General features: G+C 37.4%; 2 protein-coding genes across 7 annotated transcripts in view; one reads left to right on the top strand and one right to left on the bottom strand.

The window, feature by feature from the left end:
* LOC109399758 (FMRFamide receptor) overlaps nucleotides 1-17080 on the top strand; it is a 728822-nt gene that overhangs the window by 484158 nt on the left and 227584 nt on the right. The window lies entirely within an intron of this gene.
* Nucleotides 10170-11137, bottom strand: LOC134291437 (uncharacterized). Its single transcript, XM_062859169.1, has one exon. The coding sequence runs from the start codon at nucleotides 11124-11126 to the stop codon at nucleotides 10170-10172; it is 957 nt and encodes a 318-aa protein (XP_062715153.1). The 5' UTR covers nucleotides 11127-11137.

Here is a 17080-nt window from a genome sequence, read left to right as displayed (position 1 = left end):
CAATAAGAGGGTGTAAGAGGGTAAGTGCTACGGATAAATATATTACAGTATACTCTTCTTTAAAATAGTCATTCAAGTTTTGACTTCCGCATTATTAAAATTTGACATTTCGACTCTCATTTATTTTTTCATTTCAACGTTTTATTTTTGTTTTTTGTTTTTTTTGTTCGCGTCGTATGTGTAGGTTTAAAATGTTTTGTCGAAAGACGAGCCGTCTTTTTCATTTCTTGATCTAATATTGGCTATTCTGCAACCCACCTATAGACAGTGCTGAAAATTTCATTTCGTCATATCTAAAATCAATCACCTACAGCTCATTTTAGAGGCTGAACCTGGGAATATGGTGTATGAAAAACTTGTGCGGCTAGACCAGTTCTGCGAGAAAGTCACGGTCAAACCGCTATTTTTCGAATATTCAAGGTAAATGTCACGGACTATTTTTGAAAAATGCCAAATGATATTCACCGTGAATTTCATTGGCATTTTTCGAAGGTAGTCCGTGACATTTAGCCAAAAATATAAAAAAAATGATTTTCCACGAAACAAAAATTACAAAAATGCTCAATCTATACCCCGTCTAAAGGCGGGATTGGGTATTAGAGGGTTAAACCAATAGTATACTGGTTACAAACTATGCGCAAAATGCAAACGCTACCATTTTATTAGATATTATTCCTTTCTTTTGTTTTCTTTCGAATGTTATCTTTTGGAATTATAGCTGCCAGAATTGTCTTTGAAAAAAAATCCTTCATAAAACAATGGCTTTCATTCAAGCTGTAGTGATAAAACTGTTGGCATCATAACTGCTAATATATTTTAATGTTTTCTCGAAGATTTGGAAATAACGCTGAAAGCCCTGCTCAAATTCTTCAACGAATACCAACTAAATTGAGTCAATTATTGTGCATTTCATAAAAAGGTTGAATTTTAATGAGTCTGGGAATAGCGATAACAGTTTTCCGGGAAATATTCCATTCCGGAAAATGGATATCCGGGAAATGGGTCATTCCGGGAAATGTTTTCCGGAAAATGTCTTTCCGGAAAATGATTTTCCGGGAAATGTCATAGAATCGGTGCATATAGCTAATCCCCGCACACTGGGGCAGAGCGCTGTTATGGACAGACAAAACCTCTTTTTTTCTGTAGGGTAACTTATCACTGCGACCAATTTTCTGATCTTTTGTGATACACCAACCGCTTTAATCTATATAACCACATATCAAGGTGATAGGTCACTATGAGCAGAGACCCTCAGCGCATGATCGTCGGATGTTTCCTCGCAGGGAAGAATGTGTCGTATAAAATTAATTACGTTACAAGGCTGTAAGTACCATATTTCAGAGGGCTGTAGGAATCCCTTATCAAAATATCTTACTCTTGTAGTAAAGAGTGTAACACAGTCACACAATAAATGTGCAGAGGTTTCAGATTCCTCATCGCAAAATCGACAAGTATCATCTTCAACTTTTCTCATTATTTTCTTGTGATAATTGGTAAGACAGTGTCCTGTTATTAGTCCTGTATATGTGCACAGGTCTTTTTTGGACAGTGAAAGAAGCTTGTTTGTAATTGATACATTTGGAGTAATGAACTTCTTAGATTGTCGTGCACCATTGGGTTTTATTCCAATTTGCATGAACCATAACCCTTTCCCAGTTCCTCAGTTCCATTTTTATGGAACATGACTTGGCCGGTTGGATTTTTCCTGCGTCTGACAGTTTTTTTTCTCGTTTCTGGAGTGGAAATTTTCAAGACTACGATGGTTGAATTCGGCGGATTTCTGGTGGCATCGGATTGTAGGCGGTTGGTTTTGGTGTTTCCGAAGGTGGTGGCTTAAGGATTTGCGGTCTTGGAGAAGGAGGAAATTTGAAGCTTCCGTTCGTTTGCGGTTCCGTTCGTTGGCGGGTGGAGTTCGTTGAACTGTAGTCGGAGTTCGAAGTTAGTCAACTTTCAAGTTTGTTTTCAATTCATTGGAGAAGTTATCAAGAAAGAAATTTCAAGCTTATTATCGTTTATTGTTCGATGGTGGTTTGGATTCGTTGACCTGGGTTCGGAGTGTGAAGCAGCTGAACCTTCAAGCTTTTATCGAAGTTGTTTGGTGAAGTATACTTTTATTTTTCAGTTTTTTGTTATAATTTATATTAGTTTTATTTTTTATTGTACTTCCTTTACTTATTTACCCCCGTCATTTTCCTATTATGGAAACTGACGGGGGTGGAACAATGCCTGCGGAGAATTTGAACTCAAAGGAAAATTCTTCCAAACCTTTTCGTATGAAAACATATCCAACATTTATTGGTCCTTTTGCTGTATATTTTCACAAAAAGGAAAAACCAATGAATGTTTTGTTGAACTCTGCAGAGATTTACAAACGATTCAAATCCGTGAAGGAAACTATCTTGTGCTTTGTGTCTTCACAGGTGACAAATTTGGTGAGATCTACCCAAACTTGCCTTTAATTGTTTATTTATTATATAATTGTATAATTTACATTCCATATTACGGGGTTCACACACACACAGAGGGGTAGCCTAAGGGGGTTAATTGAACTGATGACCGGACTTAAGTTCGTGGAGTAGCCAGTCTTTTGTCATGAGCTAGCAACTTTATGTTGACTACCGAAGGAATTCAGCGATTTTAACTCACCCTGCTACAACAAACCATCAGGTAGATCATTCCATGCCGGAATGATTCTGCAGCCATAGGTAATCCTTGCGCTGGTGGTGGGTACACTTTAATCATCATCATCATCATCATCATCCATTTTTATGGAACATGGAGAGTTGCCACAAAAAGGCTCTGGGCCTAGAAGAGGTTTTGATGATCCTATTCCTGCTAGTTCGTCTGCTTTTTCATTCCCATCTATTCTTTGGTGCCCCGGCACCCAGTAAATATTTATGGTATTGTTAGCAGATAATTAATTAACTACATCGGCTGTTTTCCTACTCTCCGCATCGACCAATGTGGCGCTAGCTTCTATGCGCGAAAAATCGCTAAAAGTAAATCGCAAAAATATTGTATGGCGAATAGCATCTAAAGGCAAATTCTTCAAAGTGGAACACATTATTCGAAAAAATATTTGGTAGTGGTTGTGCACAATGGTGACCACTATTAAGCCTACCAAATATTTTTTCGGGAAAAGCTTTGTATTTCAAGTAATTCAAGTTTAGATGCATTTCGCCATACAAAATTAAATTGATTTACTCCTGCTGATCAACTGTGGCTGCGCGCAAAACGGGTAGTCCATTGCTGTAGCAAGAGAATACATTCCCATACTTACTTCGAATTACAGCTGTAAGATTTTAAAGCAGTTAAAGCTGCTTGACTGTCAGAGAAAATGCAAACATTTGAATGCTTGTATTTCCTCTTCAAACAAATTGTGGCACATTCTAGTATTGCTTGTATTTCAGCCTGGAAGACGGTTGGCCATCTACCCATTGAGACTGACAAACTAACACCAGGGCTTATTACTCCAGCTCCCACTTGATCGTTTTGTTTCGATCCGTCGGTATAAAAAACGATTGAATCTGGACGAATTTGCGGTCCTCCTTCATTCCAAATGGTACGGTCCGGCTCTTCTACGTTATAAGGGTATGCGGTATGGGATTTTTTCAAGACGATGCGAAACGAAACGGTATGTGAAAGTTTTGATGCGATGCGGTGCGAAACGAAACGAAATTCAAAAATGTTTCGTTAGATCGATACAAAATCAGAATTCACTCGGTATTTTTCGAAACGAAACGAAATTTTCGTAAAAATTCCGCGGAATTTTGCAGTTACATAAATTTTGTGCAAATTGATGCTGCGTGTTTGTATTTTGTTTCCCTTAGGACTCTCATCCCCTACACTTCATTTACTCTAGTTGGGCATTCATTTACCCTAGACCAAGGGCAAGGGGACCAGTTTACTTGAAATTTTGTACGTGACTAGATATTGTACATATCTCACTGCATACGAATAATCAAGTCAATCGGTGCAAAGTTGACTGTGTTAGCGCGCAAAATGCCCTTAATAGGTCCTTCTGCCAAATTGTCCCAGATCCTATTTTTTACAATTTGGATACAGATATTGGAATCTTCATCAATTACATTGCTAACCTAACAAGATTGCTCCAACGACTTTATAAATACGTAGCACCCTTACGATGATGATGTTATGAAATGCTCGAACTACAAATGAGACACCATCTTCAAACCAAACGGTACCTCTACAAGATGTGAAGTGCAAAGAAATCAATTGCTTCATTAAATGAAATTAAAAAAAAAATGCTACGTTTCACCTAATATCCAAATATCCTTTGTTCAGTAGTTCAGACACCAACAGTTCTATGACACCCCAATCAAAAAACGGTTAGCCAGAATTATCTGCTAAAGGAGACCCCAATACGAGTCGAAATGTTGGAAAAATCTAAAATTTTCGTTTTAATTTCCCAAACCTGCAGTGCCGGAATTAAAAGCTCTATAAGATACTCTAATGCCGATTGTTTATCAAAATTCTAAAGCATATGATTATTGAAGTGTACCCGCCATCAGCGCAAGGATGACCTATGGCTGCAGAATCACTCCGGGAGGGAATGATCTACCTGATGGTTTGTTGTAGCAGGGTGAGTTAAAATTCATGAATTCCTTCGGTAGTCAACATAAAGTTGCTATCTCATGACAAAAGACTGGCTACTCCACGAACTCAAGTCCGAGCATCAGTTCATTTAACTCCCTTAGGCTGTGTTACTTGGGTAGTAAGTTCTTATTCAGAAACTCTTTAACTGAAATTTAGAGGGTTAAATAATTAGGTTACACAAACCGGAACACACTTACCAGGACTGAACAGCATACGAAAAAAAAAAACGATCTGCCAAACCCTTACGGCAATAAAAGTTCTCGAAATCGATGACAGAACTTCTTCTTTCCTCACTCGGACGAAATTGTTTGGATGAAGGCTTCACAAGTAGTCATATTCCTACGCGATTTTATCCATGTTATTCCGGTGGATGCAATGTCCGATGCACTGGCGTTTCCAGAAAAACCTCTTGCAACCGGAACAACACTTTAGGTTTCTTGATTGTCACAATCCGACGACACTGCATGGCTGGATGCTCCCTTAGTAATCCACTCTAATATTTAGTCGTTACGTGATACACTTTTCTAAACAAGGTTTTTCAATTAAAATATCCAAATTGTTTGAAAGAAATTCAATTTAAAATTTTCAGAATATTGACAGAAATCACTAGCGAGAGAAAAAAAATGTTCCGCTTCCATCCAAAGCACACTTCGATCTCTCAAAATTCTAAAGCATATGATAAGAAACATAAACTAGATGGTCGCAGTGGTTTAATCCCAACAAAAAAAAAATCAAGCTCTTTGAATAGCGTAACTTATTGAGAAAGCCTGTAATCTAAAATCTTCAAAGAAGTTGATAGATGCTTGAATTTCTCAGAAAATACCCGGTACTAGTGTGTGTTCCACCTTCAGGTCTTTCGATTTGGAACTTCAGGTCCCAAAATAAACTAGCCTAGGAGTTATTTTCTACATCAAATGAAAAAAAAAATAAAAAATAGCAAAGACTTTATAATTACGCATATTTACAAAAAAAGTTCACTAGTCCACAGTTTGTTGGCGAATAACCTGATGGAATCAAGCTAACAAACGTCATTTTACCGAATTAACTAGTATTCACTTAAAAGCGTAAACTGCTGGTTTAAGATTATCCTGATTAAACGTCGCGATCACCAAGGTAATCTTTGATTATTTCATTCACAGTTTCATGAAGTGTTTCAAATAGCAGAAAGTTGTGGTTTAAGGACTGTTTGTAGTTCAGAAGGAATTTTTCGGCCTATCTTGATGCATGAGAAATTCTTTGTTTGAATCGAACGAGAAACCGTTTTTCTTCGATCGCAGTACGCAGTTCTGAAGGAATGACAATTCGAAAGGCAGTCTCTGTAGAATGTTTCTGCCAGAAATCGCTCAAGAACTTTCTCGAATCCTAAACAAGAAATTGGTCTCTACGCAGCAACTTAAACTGTTTAGTGAGTTCCCTTAGCATATAAGTTGGCAGGGCGCATAGCAGAATTATCATTCGTCGTGTTCGGAATTTTCAAATCATACCTGAAAGTCTTCGAAGAAATTCGTCAAAAAATATCGGAGTGAATCCCTGCAGATGCACTTGAAAAACTTTAAGAATACCGCTACAAACTCCTACATCAAAGTCTTCAGATGTTCGGGTTCTTTATTTCGGAAATTACCCTAAAAAAATAAAGATTTAGAATTCCTTTAAAAAGGGAATATAATGTACTGAACGATAATTACTTATGCTTCCATTTGAATTCCATTCCTCACCTTAATGGGGAATCTCTTTCAAGAGTTCCAGTGGAAATTTAAACTATTTCAAAAGGGGTAACCAGTAACTTTTCTATGGAACAAACCTTTTACCGAATGTGTGTTAATCGATTTCTCCTGGGATTTCCAATATTTTCATAAAGATATCTCAAAAGAGAGCATCCATGTTTTCTTAAAACTTTTGCTAGTAAATCCCACGCCCTATATCATCTTATCCTGTTCTTCTCCATTACTAAGCTAAAAATTCTTATCGAGAATCTAAAATGTTTTTTTTTTTACATTTGGTTCCATCAGGAAAGTTAACCAAAATATGACTTATGGTACCGTGTTGAAAGCATCCTCCCAAGTAACATAAAAAAGTGCCACAGAAAAGTCACGGCGGCACAGGTTTTTGTTGCGCAGAAGTCACTGTGACTTACTTCTTGCAAGTAAGTGTTAATTTATTAGAAGTAAGTATTAGAAGTATTAGAAGAAGTAAGTAAGTAAGTAATATTCATGGCAAGCAGCTGGCTTATCGCTTCCCACTGGTGATGGGGTTGCGTGTTTGATCACGACGATCCGTTTGCTGCATCTTTCTCGATTCGCTTCAGCAAAGAGGAGTGAATATGAATGGAGTGAGGCGAATATACCGATCCTTGGATGAAAGTGTCATGAGAGTTCCTTTCATACGAAGATTAGAGATCTCAAACTTTCTCCTTTTAGTAAAAGCAACCATATTTGTTTTCTGAGGGTTGATATCCAACCCTTCACACATACACCACTGAGTTGTGTAATTAAGAGCGGTTTGCATTATTAATCTTAATGCTCTTAATCACACTATCGTATTTTCCTCTGACTATGATCACAATCCCTGTGATTCTAAATTTGGCAGTAGTTCATCCACCACAAGGGACCATAGAAGTGGCGATAAAACGCCCGCTTGTGGACAACCTTTTACTGCCTTGATTGATATAGATGAACTATTTTGTTCCGATGAACAACCGAGTTCTGATGAAATTTCTCATTTTGATAACATTTCACTAATCCATTTAACGATACATATATCAAAACCACGTTTTAACATTGTCCTCGTCATGGATCTGTAGGATGCATTATCAAATGCACCTTCAATATCAATGAAGGTTGCAAGCAGAATATCTTTCGTATCATAAGTTTTTTCAATTTTCGAAACCAGTGTGTGTAGCGCAGTTACACTGCCCATATTTGCATAGTCGATGTAAGCGCCAGTGTACTTTTCAACATACTTTTGGAATTTTGACAATGAATAAATATAAAGTTCAAGATTTTTTCTGCGTTGACATCTAACTAAGGGTTAGATCTTGTGATCTTTTTAATAAAACTGGTCACAAATACGCACACGCGTTAGATATTAGCTTTTGTACGGTGGCATTGCCAATGGTGGTTACATCGACTATGCGAATATGGGCAGTACAGTTGATCTACCAGTTCGATAAGCAAACTGATTATTGTTCAACGGATATTTTTGCATGTAAATTGATTTTATATGTAAATCGAGAAGCTTCTCCATAATTTTGAGTATTATAGATGTTAAGCTTATTGGTCTGAATGATTTAGGAGAAGTCTTATCCTTTTTATTAGCCTTCGGGATAAAAACAACACGCACCTGACGCCATGACTTTGGTATATATCCAAGTAGCAAGCTTGCTTTGAACATATTACATAGATATGAAGTAAGAATGTCGTTGCTTTTTTGCAGAAATGCAGGAATTATTCCATCTACGCCCGGAGACTTGTATGGATCGAACGAATTGATTGCCCAATCTACTTTGGATCGAGTAAAAACTATTTCTGCTATATTTTTTGCATTATGAAATGATGAGTGAAAATTGGTATGTATTCTTTCGTCAGGATGCATCCTGGTTGTTTTGCTACCAGTATTGTTTCCTATATCACTCTCGCTATTATTAATAATCCGTCCAGAATTAGGAAAATGTGTCTGCATCATTACTTCTAACGTTTCTTCTCTATTAGAAGTAAGGCAGTCATTTTCTTTTTTAACTGTTCCTAGGCCATTCGTATGATCTTTTGAAAGGACTTTTTGCAGTCTTGCAACTACAGGGGTGTTTTCAATGCTTTCACATGTATACCTCCAGTCCTTTCGCTTAGATCTTCTAATTTCTTTGTTATATTCGGTTAGAGCAATTTTGTACTGGTCCCACTCCATGGTCCTTTTTGCTCTATTAAAAAGTTTTCTTGCCCTTTTCCTTAGAGTACTCAGGCGTTTGTTCCACCAAGAAACATCTCTATTTGTAGAGCGTACTGTTACTGGGCAACTCGCATGGAATGCCCCTTGAATAGATTCTAACATGTGTATGGAAGCTTCTTCCAGCTCTTGAATAGTATTGAAATTGTTTTCAGAAGAATAATCCTCATTTAAAAGTTTTGCATAAAACAAATCCCAGCTGGTCTTGCGGGGATTACGATAAACATCAGCTTTTAACTCGTTTGCTTGATATTGGAACATTATTTGTCTATGGTCTGACAAAGAAATTTCACTTGAAACATGCCAGTTTTTAATACTCTCTGATATGTTAGCATTACAGAGAGTCAAATCTAAAACTTCTTCTCTGATGGAATTTACAAAGGTTGGTTTACGCCCTTTGTTACAAATTTCAATGTTATTGTTAATGATATACTCTAACAGATCCTCACCTCTGTTATTAATATCGGTACTGTTCCATACTGTGTGATGAGCATTTGCATCACAACCTATGATGAACGGCTTGTTTTTCTTTTTGCAATACGAAATAAAATCTAAAACATCAGGTGGAGGAATTTCTTGCAACTCTCCAGGAAAATATGCGGATGCAACATATAATTCCGACAATTCTCGAGAAGTAGGAACTTCAATTAAAATTACAACAATATCTCTTCTGATAAACTCCGTAATTGGTAAATAGCTCATTCTGCTGTTAACTAGAATAGCAGTTCGAGGGTTATTTTGATTACCGTCATATATTAATTTGTTAGAATTTGTGGGTATTCCCAATACTCTGTTGTTATTGGTCCATGGCTCCTGAATCAGGGCAATATCCAGTTTGCTTTGAATGAACCTTTTGTAAAGTACCGCAGTTTCTCCCTTTGCATGGTGTAAATTTGTTTGAATGAATCCAATTTGTTTATTATCCCGACTGTTATCAGTGGTGTTAGTAACGTCAGTGGTATTTGTGATAGTATTATCAGTATTTCGTGTATTAATGTTATTCATCATATTGATTTTATTGAACTTATTACTTTCCATTTCCTTGTTTTTCTACAGTATCGCTTTCTTGGGGAGCTTTTATCCCCCCTATGTTGGTTCCGCGATCACCCAAACTTTTAATGTACTTTACAATGTATTTATTTTTGTGAATAGGATTTTCATTATCGATTGTTTGGTTAAGATTGGCCGAAGAACTTTTGGCATGTCATTTAGATTCCAATGCGAGTGCAGCTTTAGATCCTGGAGACCCTTGACCATTTAAGCCTGATTTATTGTTACGAGATTCTTTTTTTTTTTTTTTTGACGTTTCCACTTCTTGGTGGAGAGCTCGGACCTAGTTGATCCATCTCGCTCCTTACGAGGTTCTTTAGAGATTTTTTTTGGAAGATAGCCGATTACCAGCATTTCCAATCCCACTAGTACCAGGTAAACATATCATTCCAGGGTTTGGATCACGTGCCATGTCTCCAGTGTTCTTGAGGTGTTGCAAAGGGATCTTCGTCTGCTCAAGTCCTCCCGACCCAGTCGGAGCAGTGGGCTGCTCTGCTGATTTTCCAATCATCCCAGAATTACCAACAATTTCGTCCGATCCATCGGTCGTTTGATTTGATGCTTTATTTCTTGGATGGAAGCTTGCGATGGAGTGGAGCTGTCCCGAACTTATAATCAAGAAGGAATTCACACTTCTTGATTGTGTCCATCGAAGCTCCATCAACCGTAAAAATAAGTTCAGCGTGTAATTCATTGATGGTATTTCGCTCCTTTATGCGCCATGCATCTGTGTTTAACCCATCGTTTTGGCTTTCGAGAAGCGCCAGAATCTCATCTGTGTTGTCTTCTGCGCTCACAGGAAAGAACCCGATAATAATATCAGGCCGTGGAATGCTTTTCTCGTCCAAGGCAACGAGTTCTACTTCTCCAGGAATGGATAAAGTAGAAGCTGTGCCTTTTAGCCAATTCGCTGTTTCTTGGTTTTTGCAGACGAGAATAAGATGCCCGGGCCTGAACGAACATTGACCAAATTTGGGTTTAATTAATTCTTTACGTTGTTGCACAACGTTTGCAAGAATGGCTTTTCGTGTTGCCAATAATTGTTGAGAGGAAAGTTCTACGTCAGGGTAGTCTTTCGGAACGATTCCTACCCTAACGTATTGTAAAACAGAACTGAAAGACGGCTTGTTGTCGCTCTGTATAGTTTCTTCACGTCCAGAGCGTACATTTGAATGCAGTTGTAAACGATTTTGGACCGAAAATTTTATCTGAGGTGGGTTGTTTGATCCATTTTTTGGATCAGAATTTGAGCAGAAATTTTCTTTCTTAGGCGGATTCCCTCCACCACTGTTAGAGCCACTAAGATCGGAATTGCGCGACCGTTTTTCTAAAACTGGTGTTTGCCACGGAATGCGAGCGAGACGGTACGCCTCCTTTGAGTCTACTCCATCAGCAATCATACGCTTGTACCGCTTCCTAGCAGCTCCATTCAACTTGATTTGCTGTTGATTACCGGGTAGACTTGATTCCGGAGCACTGATTGCTACCGCTGTTTTGTCAGCCGTAGTTGTAGCGGACATTATGGTGACGTCCTCGAAGTCGTCGTCGTCTTCGTAGAAATCATCACCATTGACCGAAGAATTCAGGATAGATGATGAGCATGATGGAACACTTTTGACGGTGCAGCTGTCGATTACATCATCTGCTCCATCAATGTCCATTTGCTTCTCATCGAAAGTACTCATATTGTTGCTGAAAGCATAAAGGTTGGCGTAGAAATTTCGTTGTGTTATCAAGCTAGGATACAAAGAAGGCAGATTTTTCTACCTTTCATAATAAACACATTTGTAAACATTTATGCACATAGATCAAATTTTGTTCTGATATGAAGTTGATAATGATTGAAACATATCATGTAAATAATACTGCTTGATAAAATGATGGTATTTTCTACCAACACACAGAATAACTTGCATGCAAGGTGATGGCGAATTAATGAATTCTAGACCGTATAACAGTTCTGAGCTATTGTTCGTATAGATGTATTATGAACAAAAACTACACTTTCAGGATGGAAAAACTTTTAAAGCACTTATTTGCTCATAAAAATCACAAACCCTACCTTTTTAGCACACTATTTAAGATAATTCACACTGGAGAATAAGATCTTAAATCGCTTGCGATTAATCTTTTGGTTTTTTACCGATAAATTGTAAATAAACACGAGACACTAGAAACCGCTTCTTTTGCTCGGCAGGGTTGCCAGAAAATCGATGACAAAACCTCTAGTGCTCTGGATATTCATCCTAGAGGTTTGGTGTCTTTAGAGAAGCGTCTGTAAGAGTTTTTACTAAAGTCTGGTTACGCGATATTTGATCTAGACAAGTTGTAACTGATCTTAATCAGTTTTAGCTTTTTATAGAAGCGTCCTAGAAGAAAACTTACTTCTGCAAAGTTGTTCATTCTGCTGTTTTGACATTTCTTCCGAAAATACATATACTCTAAAACGCACACAAAAGGAACAGTGCCCAAGTAACAATCTGAATTCTATTTGGTTTTATTTGTTTTTATGATAGTTTTATCGGAACATTGCATATTCTAGTTGATCTTATCGGAGTTTCAGCTGAGCACAACTGTTCTTCGTCAATATGTGGTTTTAAAAACACCTCCAAGAATACTTGAGGTTCAGTTCATAAAACCATAAACACAACAAGAACTGTTGAACTTATTTTCAGTCTTATAAGGTTACCCTTGCATAAGATGAAATAAATTTAAGACGTTCTTGATAAAGGCCAACCAGGCTGCATTGAGAACGTTATAAATCCTAGTATTCTTGAGTTATGCTTTTAGCTCTGGTATGAGTTGAAAGAAATTTAAGACGATCTTATGGTGATGTTGATTAAAACCATCGATGATGGACCGACCACCGGCCTAGATTTCAATGGAAGCCATGTTGAGAAAACTCATGAGCAATGTTCGCATGACCAGGAATAATATTTTTGAATATTTTATTAGTGCGTTATAATGGAAGCGCGTTGCAATTTTTGGAAGTATCTTGCAACATATATACGATGAATTTTGCTTGGTATTTGGCATCCTTGTTACACCACGGAAATATTTCCAATTTGTGTAATAAATTAATCCCGATTACAATATTGTGTCCTTTCCATTGTGTTTTTAATTTCAATTTAATTCACCAAACTTTTCCGTCGACATAAAAGCTGCATCAGCAACAACACTGACAAATTTATTATCGTTTTATCGTGCACTTGAAGAATTCTACACGGAGAGAGCAATTCGCCTTGAGGACAACTTGGGAAGTACAACAAGTTTTAAGAGAAATTTAAAAACAACTCTCCAAGAGCATCTTAGGATGGGCCTCTTTGGTCTTATGGCGGGTTTATGATGGAGTTGATGTCGTTTTGCAGAGCAATTTGGTTTATGCATGGTTTTAAAGAACAGGTGTTGAAGAATACTTCAAAAGCATAATAAAATTAATTTTGTTACTTGGGTGGGTCACTTTACTAAAAAAGTCGAAAAAAATCTGTTTCGATCAATATTTTCAAGTAAAAAAATTTTGAAAAAAATTTCGAACAATAGATTAGCAAAAATAAATAAGAAAAAGATTATTCAATAATAAAAAAATCTACATAATCACGGAAATTGGAGGTTTTTCTTAAAAAAAATAACAAACAAAGATGATTTACAATTTAATTGATAACTCATGGAGCAGCAGGTGGAGGCAGCTAATTTTTTGGCCAAAACATACCAATACCACTAGCATCGATATTGTGGGGAAAGATAAGTAGGTAACTTGGGGCTTTTGTTATACACTAGTATGATATCATCACGAAAATAAATGAAAATTGACAATTGGGTTCTTTAGGGGTATCCGGATTATTCCATAATCGGATTCTCCGCCCAAAAATTAGTCGAAATCCAAAATTTCATAATTTTTGAAGTCCGGGAACTATTTTTAAAATGCATTTAAAGTTTGTATGAGTAAATTTTTTTGTTCGGGTGGAACTGTCATTTTATCGATTGAACTGTCATTCAATCCACGAAAATAAAAATTGTTTTGTTAATTTAACCATCAAAACAAAGGGAATGGAATCCAATAAAATCACGTTATATTCAGAAAAATGAGCTCTTTCGATTAGGCTATAGAAAACAGCAATATTTTATTCACTAAACAACCCAATTGAAATCAATTTTTTGAACTCCAAACATGATGTAAAACAATGTTCTGACTATTTTTTGACGTACCATGTCTGGATAATAACTGAGATGAAGCACAAATATAATAAAAACAATATTTGGTGCTACTTCGGGTAGTATATTGCATGTGAATGTATGTCTAGATTTGATACTTATATTGATTTGGACCCTACGTCTTAAAAATGTTGCATATGTACAAATAAATACTAGATGATTGTATGTAAGTTTCAACAGTATTGCTGACTTAACAAACATCATATTTAGTTATTGAGCATATATTCACAAACACAGGTTAAATCTATTTAATTATCAGTGTATAACATATTTTACCATAATTTCAAACTGCAAACTGTAGAAATAAATCTTGATTTGTCTTATTATGTTTATCAGGCACATGTTCTTAGATAGTCGAACACATAAAATTAGTTTCCACCATTGTATGCTATTGTATGAGTATATGGATGCAACAATAATATTACTTGAGATCTCTCTCAACAAAATCCTAGATACACATTCATATGGAATATTTTGACCTGGGCAGCACCAAACCAATTTTATTATATATATATGTCTCATCACAATAACTTCCTAGTTATGCTGCATTAAAAGATAATCTGTAAATTGTTTCACATTATGTTAGGTGTTCAAAAAATTGGCCTCAATTGCTATTTTTTTTATTTATTTTCTTGATGATTTCATGCTATAACAAAAGCCCCGAGTTATCCCACCTTTCTTTCCGCACAATATCGATGCGTGGTATTGACATGTTTTGGCACAAAAAAATAACTGCCTCCCACCTGCTGCTTCATGAGTTATCAAATAACTTGTAAATCACCTTCTTTTGTTATTTTATTAAGAAAAACCTCCAATTTCCGTGATTATGTAGATTTTTTCGACTTGTTTTAGTAAAGTGGCCCACTGTGCCTTTTGTGTGCATTTTTTAGAGTATATGTATTTTCGGAAGAAATGTCAAAACAGCAGAATGAACAACTTTGCAGAAAAAAGTTTTCTTCTAGGACGCTTCTATAAAAAGCGAAAATTGATCTAGATCAGTTACAACTTGTCTAGATCAAATATCGTGTAACAAGACTTTAGTAAAAATTCTTACAAGACACTTCTCTAAAGACACCAAACTTCTAGGATGGATATCCAAAGCACTAAACTGCCGTTATACGCCAGATTGTCCCATGTTATATGGGAATCCCATATAACATGGGACAGCTATGCGTAGAACGGCAGTAAAGGTTTTGTCTGTCCATAACAGCGTTCTGCCAAAGTGTGCCCGGTCGGTCCAGAAACTTTTCGTAAATGAAACTTTCTTGACTTCCTTGGGCATAGAGTATCTTCGTACCGGTCACACGATATACACATGCAAAACGGTTATTGGCAGCGGAAGCTCGCAGCTTGGTCCCAGTGGAAACGTTACGCCAAGACATGATACATTTGGTACGGGGTGAATCTTTTTATGACCGCAGTTTCTTTTGAAGCTCGTAGTGTAGTAGGCCCGACTTCTACTGATGATGTGCCTTCGTATTTTACAACTCACATTGTTGTCAGCTGTCAGTAAGGATCCAAGGTAGAGGAGTTCCTCTACTACCTCGAAGGTGTCCCCATCTATCGTAACGTTACTTCCTAAACGAATTATCTCATGTTCAGTTCCGCCTTCTAACACGTAATTTGTTTTTGGCGCATTCACCACCAGTTCGACATTTGCCGCTTCGCGTTTGAGGCGGGTGCACAGCGGCTCTGTCCCCATTCCAAATGTTCTGGCGGAGCTTCTCGAGAATGTTTAGCATTTCAACGAGTTTCTCTTCGACCTCTAGATTGCGCACCAGGGTAGGATGTGTGTTGGGCACATTGCGAAGATCAACTCAAACCCATACACCAGCGCACAAGTTGCGCGCCGATTGCCTACGCGCCAAGTTTTTCACTAGCCCAATCACTATTAATCAGTGGTTTAATGACGTAAAAGCATTGCTACCGTAAAATAACATCTTTGTTGTACACTTTTTCCAGACATAAGGAGGATCAATGTTTGGACAAAAATTGGATCCGAACCCTAAGAGAGATAACGCTCTTGGCGCGAACCATTTTGACACATGTTTATTTACATTTTGTATGGCGCACAACCCGGCGCATGGGCTGTCGGCGCACAAGTCGGCGCAGGGGTTACGGTATGGGTTGATGAAAGGAATTGGAGTAGGCTTGACACAGTTATGCAAATAATACAGCGAAATTCAATAAAACGTAGTTTTAGCCATTATTGGTAATCATTGGATTCAAACATAAAATATTTGTGAGTATCGATTATGAAAAACATGAAAATTTATTATTAGATTGAAATTAAATTAAGCCATAAAATTATAAAATAATATCAGCTGTTTAAAATTTGAAAATTTCAAGAATAAATAAAAACATTTCTTTAAAATGAATATTTAAAGACTCGTCGCATCACACCTTTCAGAGCGATGTTGAAGAGTAGGCATGAGAGTCCATCACCTTGTCGCAGTCCCCGACGAGATTCGAATGAACTGGATAGTTTACCCGAAAACCTTAGGCAGTTTTGCACACCGTCTATCGTTGCTTTGATCAGCTTCCCAGGATAGCCGTTCTCGTCCATGATATTCCATAGCTCTGTGTGGTCGATACTGTCAGTTATATGTCGCCTTGAAGTCGATGAACAGATGATGCGTTGGGACCACGGAATTCACGGCATTTTTCTGGAGGTTTTGCCGTAGGGGAAGATCTGGTCCATTGTCGACCGGCCGTCGATGAAGCCGGCTTCATAGCTTCCCTCGAACTCATTTGATTTGGGTAACACACGACGGAAGAAGATCCGGCATAGGCCTTTGTAGGCGGCATTCAAAATGGATGGAGATCGTTCGGAAGCTCTCTCATTCCTTGCTTGTGAATGGGGTAAATTACCAGTTGCTTCCATTCCTCCAGTAGCTGTTCGGTTTCCCAGATCTTGGCTATCATCCGGTGCAGGCAGGTGTCTTGCTTTTCTGCGCCCATTTTGATGAGTCCAGCTGAGATACCATCTTTACCAGCTGCTGGTTGGGTATGAGCTCTGGTGAATGGCATCCTTAACTTCCCTCAGCATAGGAGATAGATAACTTCCGTTCTCTGCTGCACTGACCTATTCGTTTCCCACGTTGTTTTGGTCTTTCGCTGTAGCTCTGTAATGAATCGGTAAAATTGGCCAAATAATTGACTGAGAACTCTTTGGTGTAATTACATAACAATTTAATAACTGTGGATGAAAAACAAACAGACGAGGTTTTATGCATTTTGTACAATCATGACCAATTTTCAT

The sequence above is a fragment of the Aedes albopictus genome, chromosome 3 (assembly GCF_035046485.1).
Source record: "Aedes albopictus strain Foshan chromosome 3, AalbF5, whole genome shotgun sequence".
NCBI classification, from domain to species: domain Eukaryota; kingdom Metazoa; phylum Arthropoda; class Insecta; order Diptera; family Culicidae; genus Aedes; species Aedes albopictus.
Note: the sequence above shows the minus strand (reverse complement) of the source record. Positions and strands in the feature narration are given on the sequence as shown.

Coding starts and splice junctions, on each gene's coding strand:
- LOC134291437 (XM_062859169.1), bottom strand. CDS start 11,126: ATGTCCGCTACAACTACGGCTGACAAAACAGCGGTAGCAATCAGTGCT.